This window comes from Mya arenaria, chromosome 14, assembly GCF_026914265.1.
Source record: "Mya arenaria isolate MELC-2E11 chromosome 14, ASM2691426v1".
Lineage (NCBI taxonomy): Eukaryota > Metazoa > Mollusca > Bivalvia > Myida > Myidae > Mya > Mya arenaria.
The window spans coordinates 30,171,028-30,184,565 of record NC_069135.1 but is presented as its reverse complement, the minus strand read 5'-3'; the positions used below and the strand labels follow the sequence as shown (position 1 = coordinate 30,184,565).

At 34.5% G+C, this 13,538-nt stretch overlaps 1 protein-coding gene across 1 annotated transcript; it reads left to right on the top strand.

The window, feature by feature from the left end:
* The first annotated feature begins 1,375 nt into the window (after nt 1-1,375).
* Nucleotides 1,376-5,541, top strand: LOC128216661 (uncharacterized). Its single transcript, XM_052923282.1, has 6 exons — nt 1,376-1,447; nt 1,639-1,979; nt 2,151-2,620; nt 2,909-3,342; nt 3,525-3,807; nt 5,332-5,541. The coding sequence occupies exons 2-6, from the start codon at nt 1,658-1,660 to the stop codon at nt 5,509-5,511; spliced, it is 1,689 nt and encodes a 562-aa protein (XP_052779242.1). The 5' UTR covers nt 1,376-1,447; nt 1,639-1,657; the 3' UTR covers nt 5,512-5,541.
* The last annotated feature ends 7,997 nt before the right edge of the window (nt 5,542-13,538 follow it).

Below are 13,538 nucleotides of genomic sequence, written 5' to 3'. Positions count from 1 at the left end.
ACTCTTGCATCAGGGTACCATTTTGCCCAAACGTCATGCGCCGTTCGACCTACGGCCAGACTCACCAACGTCGGGAGAGGGGGGGGGGTCGCCGGTTCCTGCGCTGCTCCCGGATCGGATCTGCGTCAACAGCTATATATAATGCGCGTGCTGGAGTACCACCAGAGGCCCACACAGAAGGGCATGACGAGCATGCACATGTGAAATAGCCGTTTTCTCTACGACAAACAATTTTCATTTTCAAGCGTTCATTCTTCCGAGCTATATACACATTAAATAAAGAAAACATGTTGCAAGACTAACGCAATACTGTTCTGCAGTGTAATGCGAAACTCTGTGGATAATATAAAAGCTAATTATATTACCACCTGATCAATGGTTGACCGAGTTTACACAAAACAACATCGCCTTTGCCATGATCCGGCGAGAATTGATGCCCAGCGTTAAATGTTCTGAAAATTATACGATATGAACTAAAACGTCAAAAATCTACAGAGGCCATATTTTAAAGCCAGTATTTAACATTGTGATTCAAGCGATTTTCATGATTACAGAGGGCTAAATAAGCAAACTAGTTTTAATGAAGCATGTATTCAGATTTGTACGGTGGTACTGAGGTGACATCCGCAAAACTTAATTTATATTGTGGCTACAGCTAAGTAACTTGTGGCCATAACTTAGCAACTTGAGGCCACAACTTAGTTACTTAGTTGTGGCCACAAGGAACTAAGTCGTGACCTCAACTTACTAAGTTTTTTATACATCTATGTTAAGTTTCCAACTTTAAAGACTTAATTGGCAATGTTCAATCTTTCAAACAAGATATTTTCCGACGAACAAAATCAGTAGTCACATATCCAAAATAAAAGCAATGTCTATGAACGAATATACAACTAAATCAAAATACCAATTACTATTTAACATTGTAACATTCATACCAACCATATGGTGCAAATATAGATATAGACAGGTCAGTAAGGAGTATAAGATTTGTTGGTATTTAAAATAAAAAATATAGCAAACGCTATCCTGCTTAAGCTAAAATGACAGTAACAGTAGACAAGATAAATGGTCTTCTATAAAATCTATCTGCAAAATAACATTTGTCAAACATTTGAAATATACATTCATATCTAAATTAAATAATTATTTAGAAAAAAAAATGTTTTATTTGAAAGCGAAAAAATGACTAAATACCACTTTTTATAAAGACGTTGTCTGGTCTGCTGCATTAATTAGCTAGAGGAGACGTTCTGATGTTCAATATGTCTGGTTTTCTTGGTCGAACGAATGCATGCTGCTTGCACTGCATTTAAAATGCATTCACGGATCATAAAAAATATAAGGCCTGTGGATTCAGAGTTATTATGAAAGCGTATATCTTCGTCGCATATGAAACATGACTCTTTAACGAACGAAGTTTATATTATATTGGGATATAAAAACGGTAAATATGTAGATCAGGAAATGTTGTTGTTGTTTTTTAACTCCGATATTATTATTTTTACAATATTAAAATAACCCTACTTTCATTTAAGAGAAATAAATACATATACAAATACTCGTGTTGAAAAGGTATGTAATAACAACTTACAAAATTGAAAAATTAAATCAAGTTTTTCTATTAACGTTTTTTAGTTAGGTCTTGTTTCTTATCATGGATCCTGCAGCGTGTCGAGCACTTGCAAAGAAGTATAAAAATGACGTTCAAGATAAGCTTAAGAAGTATGACGTCCTACGTGATTTGGATGTTTTCGTTTTGGATAACTCGATTCGCGAGAGCACTGTTGGACAACTGAAAGGACATACTCTGGAAGATAAATGGGCAATCTACAATGTGACGAAAAAATGCGGCTTTAAAAATACAATAGTGGCCAGCTTTAACCAGATGACTAGCGTCGATGACGTTTTCATAAAGGATCTGATTGCAAAAGGGGAGGACCCCGAGGGACTTTGGGCCTTCTCCGAAATCACGGAAAGTAAGAATATATGTTCCAATATTTACATTTGTCATTTGTCTCATATTTGTTTGCAAAATGTAGAGATAGTACATGTTATTTTAAACAGATTAAATATTTTGCGCAAATCATTTAACTTCGGCAATTAACCTTGTAAATATCAAGGAATGTTAAACGTATTAATATATTAAGGTATAAAGAAAAAGGTCCCTGACACAAAGAAGTTGCCTGTCGGACTACGAATGATGCAGTCTGCTGGTTTGCGAAACGTCATTTTTGAGGTTGACCTTGGTGACTCTACCTATGACTTCGACAAATTTAGCGTCGATCAACTTTGCGCTCACCTTGAAAAGTTAGTGCGATGGTGCTTTAAAAACCTCAGCAAGAAGGCTAAAATTTTGTTTAATTTGCGTGATCCACCCGAGGCCATGGCCGGGGATGCCGATCGCGTGTTCAGGGTGCTTTCATTTCTTTCAAACCTACCGAAAGAGATCCAGTTGTTTGGATTGATTTTTGAGGAGCCACGAGGAAAGTCTTTGCCGGAAGAATGTGGTACTTGGGCCAAGTATATTCGAAAGGTTATGGACGACGCAAAATGGAAAGGACACCTTCTTGTTCATGTGCATGAAAAGTTTGGATATCTCGATGCAACTGCCCTAGAGGTAAGTAACATTTGATTATTCAAGTAATGGCTATGAAAAAATTGCCTTTTCAAATATTTTATCTCTGACTCAATGTCGGCGCTTCTTTAAAACTTCGCTAAATAAAACTAACGTTTACATTGTTATCAATATATATCTAGAAAAGACTTCTTGTGTTCAATATAATATTCCAATTGTTATGTTAGGATAATGAAACATGATTCTAACACAGTTGTTCTCAGATTTTCCTCTTTGGATCGTTATTTCGATACGAGTCGAATAGTCTAGTTATAAAAATGTTTATTTAAGGTACTGATGAACGGGGCCAATGGGATATGGGCAAGCGTCTGTAACGAGGGAGCGGCGATGGGGAACGCTTCATCATGTGTGACTCTCATCAATCTCGTTCGCCTTGGTAACAAAAAGGTCCTGCAGCGTTATAACTGCGCTTTTCTTCGCCAGGCCGCAATAACCGTAACGGAAATAAGCACTGGAAATCCGCCGCATAAGAATCAGCCTGTATACGGCGCCCGGGCTTTAGATTTCGTTTATGATTTTACTAAGGAGGAGTTTGACCTTGCAAGCTTCTTTGGAGAAACGGCTCCTATTCGAATCACAACTGTAGCCTCACCTGAGATGATTCGCTTACATCTAGTGAATTTGTTTGGTAAAGATAAAAGCTTCACGTTTGATCAAGCATACAAAATGAAAAAAGTCATGCTTGCGGACTTAAGACGTGGAAGGTAAACAAATGAAGCAAACTAATGTCACTTGCTTCACATATTTAGATTTAATTCACGTAAAGCACATTCAACTTTATTGTTATGAAATAAAATCAAAAAGTCTTTGATATTACTATATCATCACGGTAATCGAATGCAACCTACAATCGAATTGAAAACAGTCAGCCTGCTTTCTATTTTAGAAAGGAAGAATACATGAGCAAGGTTGGACTTGCGATCCTCCTTGATCGCTCTGGAGGTAAAGTAACACCAGCAATGAGGGATGCAATAGAATCAGACACCCTTCTCACTCCACACGCTCAAAATCTCCTTACGGAGATCCGCGCACGCTGGGACGAGTGGGACCTTAAGGAGGATGAAAAGGACCGAGGGGACAACATGTTACAATTTGATTCGTTTTACAACGCGTTTATGGCGCCCTATTTCTCTTGCTACCGTTGCAACGACACCAGAAAAGGGCTGCAGGTGGTTGTTGTTTTGTTATCCAAACCAATCATTGAAAAACTATTCATTGCTTACATACAATATTATTCGAGAGAATCTTTATGAACTGCAAACCACATCTATCAGTTTAAAAAATACAACTGCCAAAACTTGTTTGAGGTGATTTGTTGAAAAGACAGATGTAACGTTATACTTGTGTGCAGCAATGTCAATCTCAAAAACTATGAATCAATACATAGAATACATGCCAATTGCAAGAAATGTTTGGAATTGCAATCATATAGCATGCAATTTCAGCCCTATGTTTGATATGATTTTTAACCTAATAAAATCTGGGCTCGAGGCTTCATCGCGAGATTCACTGACCGTTCATTCATGGTAGTCCTAAATTTAATGATAAAATGATAAATAACACAAAGATTTAAATGATTTTAATGTTTTCTATGCTGTTTTATTTATTGATCATGTGACTAATGCATCGAAGAGTGCAAGGACATATTGAGCTCGTTTAAGTTTGAAATGGGACAGTTTGATGTATTAAATGACTTTATATCTCCTATATTGGCAAAGACTATTTGAGAAAAGACGTGTCCGAGCGTACCACCCCCTACGCCGTCCCTTAATCCCCAGTGAAGTGACTGCGCAAGTGTAAATGTGGTGATTGATTAGTTTTATTCGATGTATCGTTTCCATTTGTGCAAGGCTGGGGTTTATTCATTTGGTTTCAATGGATAACGATTAAACGAATACAACCTATCGATGTTAGCTAGACCATATCTCGTTCTCTTCCTCTTTTCAACATATAATATAGCTGATGCCAAGTGCTGTGTTAAAGGTGTTGATATTTGCGGATAACTATAACATTGTTAAAATATCATTTTGAGAAACTATTACTTTTACGAGTTTAGATTGTTTGGTCATAAGTACCTTAAGCAAAAAGAAAAATCCGTTTCATTCCCAGAAAATAAAAGAAAGGTTCTTATCAGATTAAGCATTTCATTTCCTTTTACGTTTTGTGTGTCTTGTCTCGAAGGGTTTAATAGTAATTTATTCTACTAATGCATAATTATGTTAACATAAGCTCGAATGATATCGCAAAAAAAACCCACTTAAATAATGAAATAATTGCATAAGTTTAAAAACATGTTTAGGTTTATTTTCAGTGAGTATATCTTATTGTTAATCAAGTCTTCATTTTAGTGTGGAAAATGCAAACAATCGAATGTGTATGAATTGGTCTGACCAATTGCCTTTAAACATCCACAGCTATTCAGCTAAATCAGTTTCATTTTTATGGTTTTACGTTTTATGGAAACACCTATCAAAGTTGTTGCTAAATAGTTATATTACAATGTCATTCAGTGTCAATTGCAAGGTAAAAATATAAATATTCCTTCAAGTTTTATTCTATCTTATTCGATGTTATTAGAGACAATAAGAGATGCCTTAATTGTACAATCCATTATCTAAAAACAAATGGTCTAGTAATTATATATATATATACTTGTTTTGTTTTATCTAAATTGTTTTGCAATATTTCTGCAGTGTCTGGACATGGATTCTGACGGAATGGTGGACTGGTCAGAATTCCTCGTGTATCTCAAATGGGCGCTTCACCAGTACCCTGACGTCAGAGACTCCAGCGAGCTCATAGATGTCGCCTTCCGGAAGGGACTCATTCCCGCTATGAGAGACGAAATTCTGCGGCAGCACGGAACCAAATAAACAAGAACCATTTTCAGTAGAAATAAACTTCCTGAGTTTTTTTTTACTTGTTGGCATCATGCTTAGGATATTCAATCCGGATATCGGTTTATCATACCAGTTATATTTACTTCCGGTTGTGTTTGATTATGCCTTGTGATCCATTATAGTGTTGATATTATTTGAAAGTATTTTTTTTTCAAGAGACGTCGGAAATGAATGATCTGATAATGTCAATTACTATCTTTACATAGCTTATGTTAACTGTTGTTTATAGTTTTCATATCAACATTCAAAATCCTTTAAATGAAAGCAAACTAATATGAGTTCACCAAACATTTCAAATTCACATCCTTGTATATTGGCTACCTTACGTATGATGTAATGGGCACCTGCAAGTAGTTAAATAATATGGCTGTTTTGTATATGTGTGTCTAGGCACATCGGAATAGTACAAGATTATCAAAATTAATTTTGTTTAATTATTTGAATATCTCTTGAATATTTTCTGATTATGTTTCTTAATAATAATGTAATGTGTTAAACTTTTTCCTGGCCGATGCTGTCTTTTTGGATGATTTGTTTGCACTAAACAATTAATGAAACAGTTTGATATTTAACAATATTCAGGAGTGAGAAAAACTATCCGGGAATACATATTATTTGATGTCGTCCGGCAACGTTTTCCTGGAAAGAGCACTAAATTGTCCAATATTCGTGTATACATGTTCTTTACTTAAATGGTGAATATTCGTAGTTCGTAGCAATGATTAGTACAAACGGACATGTAATGTATGCTACCAATATTTCGATATGACTTTTTCTGTATTGGTTTTCCAAGAACATATTTGCGTATATTTGTATTTAGTGAAAATTATTGAGCTTTGTGTAAAAATGACTTCATGTGTTTACTTGTAGACTTGTCTACAGCTTGCTTGGCATTAATTTTTCAGATATCTGCTTATTATTCATTTTGTAATGGCTTTATTTCCTTGATAGATTTAATGTATTCGATGTTATTTTTGTCCTATATTTCAATTGAAGTATGACCTGAAATAACCTGACTGGCATTCATTTAAGGCCAGTTGTTCAGAACTTGGTTCAAGTTAACAGCGTCATTAAATAAATCGTTGTTAACTTAAATGTGTAATATATGATGATTTGCTCACATCTTTAGAAATAAATAAGGGCAGCTAACCAGCTGTCTGAAGTTTCATTAGAAATACAGCAGCTGATCACGAGTGTATCCAGTAAACTTCATGTGTAGGAACGATTTGAAAGTAAGCAACGATAACGTAAACTACCTTAGTAATTCTAACAAAGTTCTGAACAATAGACCCAATGTCAAATACATTCACACAAATTACTTAATTGATCGATACCACCATACGCTACCAGGGATGCAGTCTCAAGAGCAAATACATTTGTTTAACAAACACGCACTCCAGAAATCAGTTAAAGTATCTCATGATGAATTCACACCAAGGTTTCAGTACCATTAGATAAGACAGATGAAAACCTTCTTTGTTAAAATAATAATACTTAATGTCTCTTATAAACATACCCATTTTGCTTTATACATTATGTATCCTAATGCTGTACGTATGTGGCGACCTTATGCTTTTGTGAAATAAAAGTTGAAAGTTGATATCCTTATTATAAAAAGTTGATCGAAAAACAACAACAACAAACGAGCTTATTCGATTCCTCTCTTTGACAGCGTATCCCATTATCAATCAATAAGTGCCTTACTGAACTTACAAATCAAATTGAAGTTCAGACTAACTGTTTTTGGTCGTTTCTAAATATAAACATGCACCATGTCTTATACAAGTTAAGCACGAATAAGAGAGCTCCAGCGGTATTCTCAGTTCATCAAAAGAGCATAAACCAAGAAGCATTTATTTAATGCATACTTTGAAAAGATTGACGCTGTTTTACATTATTCAGAATATACGAGATAAGAGGGAGGATGTGCACGCAAACGGGTTTGAACCCCGCGTAAATATTTTACTAACCGTTCGAAGGCGGTACCTTACGATCCTTGTTAAAAACACCTAGTATTTTATAGTATATACATTGTGTTGTTTTTGAAGTTTCGAGCTGTTGTTCAATGTTTTTGCTTTTTTTTTGTTTTTTGTTCCATGTCTATGGCGTTTACCCTGTACCATTAAACGGGGTTAGTGTTTAAACGTTTGGCTACTGAGCTTGTTTCAGACAATTTGATGTTTATCGCCGACAGGCAAAATATTAAATAAAAATGAATGTAAGCAATTCGAATTGGTGCCTTTATCAAACTTAGTTGTACATCTTGACGCAGTGTTGTCATTTTCTCATTTTCTTGCTTCTAGTCCTTTACTGCCCTGACTAGGACCGCATACAGAGTAAGCTAACACATAAACCCTCGCATACACAGCATAGCACTTATCAAACATATAAGATGATTTATTCTGAACTGAAATTTAGCAAACTGGTATGGTATTATTAGTTCGCTCTCACCGGATATTGTTTTTCTTTGCCCCGTATATACCATTACGGGTCACCTACTATCACCGTAACCTGTATATCACGTTGTCAACATGTGAACATGTTAAGCGCTCCATTTGTTCATCAGAACATTTACCGAAATATTTTGTAAGGACATTATTTCAAACAAGACCAAAATCGAACATCGTATTGATGAGCGAAGTCCAATCATTAACTTAGCTGTAACACTGACAAATTGAAAAGAAAATAGTATGGAAGGAGTTGTAAAAAAGCAACGTACACAATCATAAAAATATATATGATGATTATTTAAGTAGTAAGGTTGGACAAAGCTTAAAATGTCTTTGTATACAAAAAGTATTGGTAAATTGGGAATATAGATTGCGTTGACATAGAGGATATTTGTTTATTTCAGTGTAAGATCGTATTTTATTTCACGAGTGTCATAGAAAAAACATATTTTCTGTTTTGATTCAGTAGTTCAATAGAATTAGTATAGTGCGAACATCGCAAAATGTAAATTAGGTGAAAGGTTTGGTTGTTATTATCATACACAAAAAATACACGGATGGATAAAAAATAAAATCATCCATATCACGCTTTCAAATACTTAAGCTGCAGTCACCATTATATGTCATCAGTCAAATACTTTCTTAGATTGTTGGCGTTCGTATAGAGAGGTTAAATAAGGACAGAAACAGTTTCGGATATAAAACAAACGGTAAAAAGTAGGAGTACGGTTTGTATTTCATTACTTGTCGTGTTTAAGTTAATTCACAAAGCAAAGAAAGCCGATGTCAGAAAGCCTGCTTTTTTATATTTAATGTACGTTTTCATATTGTTAAACGACAACTTTACATCGCATTTTCATTTGTGGAACAGATACTTGCAAATACAATTTACAAATGAAAATGAATACTTAAGTAGTAAGTTAAACATAAAGATGTACCTAGTGTTTACTGTTAGAAGAAGATAGTAGGTTATATATTTAGAAGTATAAATCGAGTTAATCGATAAGCTTTTCTAATTAGATCTTGTTTATTCGAAAACATGTCAAACAATAGCAAATACCTTTAATAATGACGTCCGAGTGAAGCTTAAGAAGTATGACGTCCTGCGTGATTTGTGGACAACTCGATTCATGAGAGTACTGAATGGACATACTTTGGAAGACAAATGGACAATCTATGAAACATCGAAGAAATGCGTCTTCAAAAGCATCATAGTCGTCATCTTTAACCAGATGACTAGTTTCGATGATGTTTTCATGAAGGATCTGATAGCAAAAGGCGAAGACCCTGAGACACTTTGGGCTTCTTCCGAAATCACTCAAAGTAGGTTTAGGTTGTTTCTGTAATTGTTATACAATTTTGACAATAAACCTTGTACATGTAATCTCAACCAATAAATTGCTTAACCAAACACGTCTAAGATACTATGTTATTCTAGAGATCTTTTAAAAGTCGCGTACATCTATAAAATTTTAAGTTCGGTTTAGGACTATTGAGACGACAGTGTGCGAAAAGTATGACCGATTAACTTAAATTAATGATAATTTCAATTACCTTTTTGAGATTGAAAGCACGTACCATACAGTTTTGCATTTCATATAACCTTAAACTTTAAACTCCCTGGTTCAGTGACGTAATAAAGAGGTTAATGACCGTTCATTCGTGGTATTACAAAAAAAGATAATGATAAACAACATAATGAACATTTTCGTTATGTTTCTTATGCTGCTTTCTTTGTTAATCATTTATTTAGTGTACCGACATTTGCAATCGTTGGTACAGGAACTGACGCTTTAGGGGCGTAATACAGTAGTTGAAATAAACTAATGCATATTGATTATATATATTTGTATGTACATTTCCAAGGTATATTTTGTATACTTTGATTTGGATCTTCTATATTTACATTGACAATCTTAAAGGAGAAGTTTTGCTAATTCAGAACTCTACTTGTTCGTTGGCTTGTGTAATAAGTACCTTAAACAAAAATAATGTTTTGGATTTCAAAATTATGATCATGTTAACGCCATGGAACCTGCTCCGATATGTATTATTCACAAGCACAGTTATTCACTTTCCGGTGAATTTAACTAGTTGTTGTTATAGGTCACGCAAAAATAATTGTTGTAATAATGTAACATTGATTCTGACAGATCCAATTATTGCGCTAGAAACTGAGTTTTAATGAAAACAGTTATACTTAACCATGCCTACTCATTAAAAAGAGGATGCGTTATGGACCGTGAAATTAAAACAACAAGATGTAAAAACGTTTTCTGCAATACTCCTCTACTTAAAGTTGGAAATACACGCTAAATTTACGAACCACTTAGTGTGATTTACGATGATTGGAAAAGCCTAAGTTCGATATCACTTCTGATGCGAGAATTAATGCGAACTATTTTAAGTTTCACAAATTATGGTTTTAAATGATTTTTAAAACGCTATTTCTTGACGGTAAAATTTTAGTTACAATGGAAACTACAAAGCTAAGCCTATTAGCGAATTATTTAACAGAAAAGAGAAAAATTTAAGGCCGAATAGACACTTAAGTTCACAAAGCAACGGTATCTATATATATGCATGCCAATATCTTTATTAACAAAACATGGATGACTGCCTCGAAACTTGAAACGTTCATATATAGAAGATGTAAACACACTTAAATCTCATACTTGTGCGGACTCGTATCTACAACAGTAGCATGACAAGAATTATTTAACCTAGTCGTAGCTAGCATCCTGAAGTCAAAGAAATAGAGAGTAAAACAATGCAGGTTAAAAGTATAAAATAAATATTCGAAATGTTGTTAGTCAGATCGTCAGTTAGCTGTCTTGAATATTTTTAATTGTTTTGCAATATTTTCACAGTGTCTCGACATTGATTGTGACGGACAGCTGAGCTGGTCAGAATTCCTTGTGTATCTCAAGTGGGGCTACACCAGTATCCCGAGGTAAGAGACTCCAGGGTTCTCATCGATGTCGTCTTCCAGAAGGGGCTCATTCCCGCTATGAGGGACAATTTTCTGCGGCAGAAGGAAACCAAATTAACAAAAGAATTTTGAGCGCAAAATACCCGATAGATAAATAGTATTTAAAGTCATGAAGCAGAAGCGTGTACCTTTTCCTCTTGATAGAGAGTGCCCTTAATCGCAGAGCAATATTTATTTTCACGGTATTTAACTAAACAGTAAATTTGCAAAGTTACAATTGCTAGAAAAGCTTTTAACAATGATTGCTATTAATGGGATGTTTCATATAAAATAAAACCAGTCATATTTGCGAATATCGTACTTATTGAAAACCATTAACGTTAATATTAAAATGATTTCCTGAGTTAACTTGAAGTCGAGCTTACATCTTGCGTTGCATATTTATTTCAGATACCGTTTTATTTTACAGTTTGTATGCACATGTACTTCATTTTTCTTATAACATTATATATATATATATATATATATATATATATATATATATATATATATATATATATATATATATATATATATATATATATATTTATTTATTTAAAGGGTCATGTAATGAAGCTACCTGTACATTTTCATTGAATTTGGCCTGGTAGTTTTAGAGATTTCTTTAAGCAAAACAGTAAGTCGGCCATTTCGTTGTTGTTGTTGTTGATCAATCTCAATGCCTTGTTGTATTTTGGCAGAGGGTCATGCAATGAAGCTTCCTGTAAAGTTTCAGTGAATTTGGCCTGGTAGTTTCAAAGGAGATATTTTTTAAAATCAAAACAGAAAGTTGGCCATATTGATGTTATTGTGATCAACCGTTACCCCTTGATGTATTTTTGTAGAAGGTTACCTAGGGGAGCTTCCTGTAAAGTTTCATTGAATTTGGACTAGTAGTTTTAGACGAGAATGTTTTTAAAGCAAAACAGGAAGTTGGCCATTTTGTTGTTGCTGATGCTGTTGATCAATCGCGACGCCTTGTTGTATTTTTGTAGAGGGTCACCCAAGGAAAAATCCTGTAAAATTTCATTGAATTTGGACTTGTAGTTTTAGAGGATATGTCATTTTAAAGCAAAACAGGAATTTGCCATTTCGTTGTTGTTGCTGCTGTTGTTGTTGTTGTTGTTGTTGTTGTTGTTGTTGTTGTTGGTCAATCGTGACCCCTTGTTGTTTTTTCGTAGAGGGTCACCCAAAGAAGCTTCCTATAAGCTTCATTGAATTTGGAGTGGTAGTTTCAGAGGAGATGTTTTTTAAAGCAAAACAGGAAGTTGGTCATTTTGTTGTTGTTGATCAATCTTGACATCTTGTTAGATTTTTGTACAGGGTCGCCCGAGGAAACTTCCTGTAAATTTTCATTGAATTTGGAGTGGTAGTTTCAGAGGAGATGTTGTTTAAGCCTAACAGGAGGTCAGCCATTTTGTTGTTGTTGCTGTTGTTGTTGATATTGATCAATCGTGACCCCTTGTTGTATTGTTGTAGAGGGTCACCCAAGGAAGCCTCCTGTAAAGTTTTATTGACTTCGGCTAGGTAGTTTAGAGAAGATGTTTTTAAGCAATTGTTGACGGACGGAATGCTGGACGGACGCACGGATGGACGGACTGAATGACGGACGCTGGACAAAGACCGATCACAATAGCTCACCTTCAGCACTTCATGCTCTGGTGATCTAAAATATGAAAACGAAAAATCACCTACGCTTTACATACAGAGCTATATATTCAATTAATTGCGACAGAAATCTTGTTTTAAATATATGCACAATACGATTTATCAAATATATCTTATAAAGGTTTATCACAAATTACAAATGAAGGTGCTTGGAGTGACATTTGATAAATAAGAAATTTTATCGAGTTGAGTTTTATGAATTGGTTTGGAAAGAGTGTTCAGAACACCGGCGTGATATGCCAGAAATCTAAACAGATAGATACATATTCTTTTATTCCATATAAAGGATTATAAACAAAAAGAAATGCATTAACATGATACGACGAGCAATAGTTAGCAAAAGTGTATACAAGTGAAAGAACAAATAAATAACAAACAACCATAACAATGTGGTGCAGTGTATCGGAGATAGCTAAAGACAATAATATACACAGGCGTGATTGTTGCAGTAAAAGGGTCAATCCCCACCAACTGACAGTCAAAAACACCTGTGCTAGAACACTGCCTCAATAATCACAGAACACGTACATTAAAATGTATATGTATATAGGTAAACTAAAAAGATTTTAATTGTTAAAATTCTTTGAACATGTAAAACATGTGCGTTAACTTTCAGATTGCATTTATGTCGGTACTTGTGTCATAAACAAGTAGGTTAAATTATACTTAAATAATAACAATGGCAAACTGATGTGAATACGCGAGTATAATGCAAAACGGTACTTTTTCACAATATGAACATCAGCCTATCGCGAAAGTAATTTGTACTTAAATCATAGATTGGTCATTGAAAGATTGATCGGATAGCGTTAATAAAACATCTGCAATTATGCGAATATTACGAAGTAACAGCAGTTTGACAAAATAGCGTAAACACCTATATACGTATTAAAATAACGAAACTCTGATTG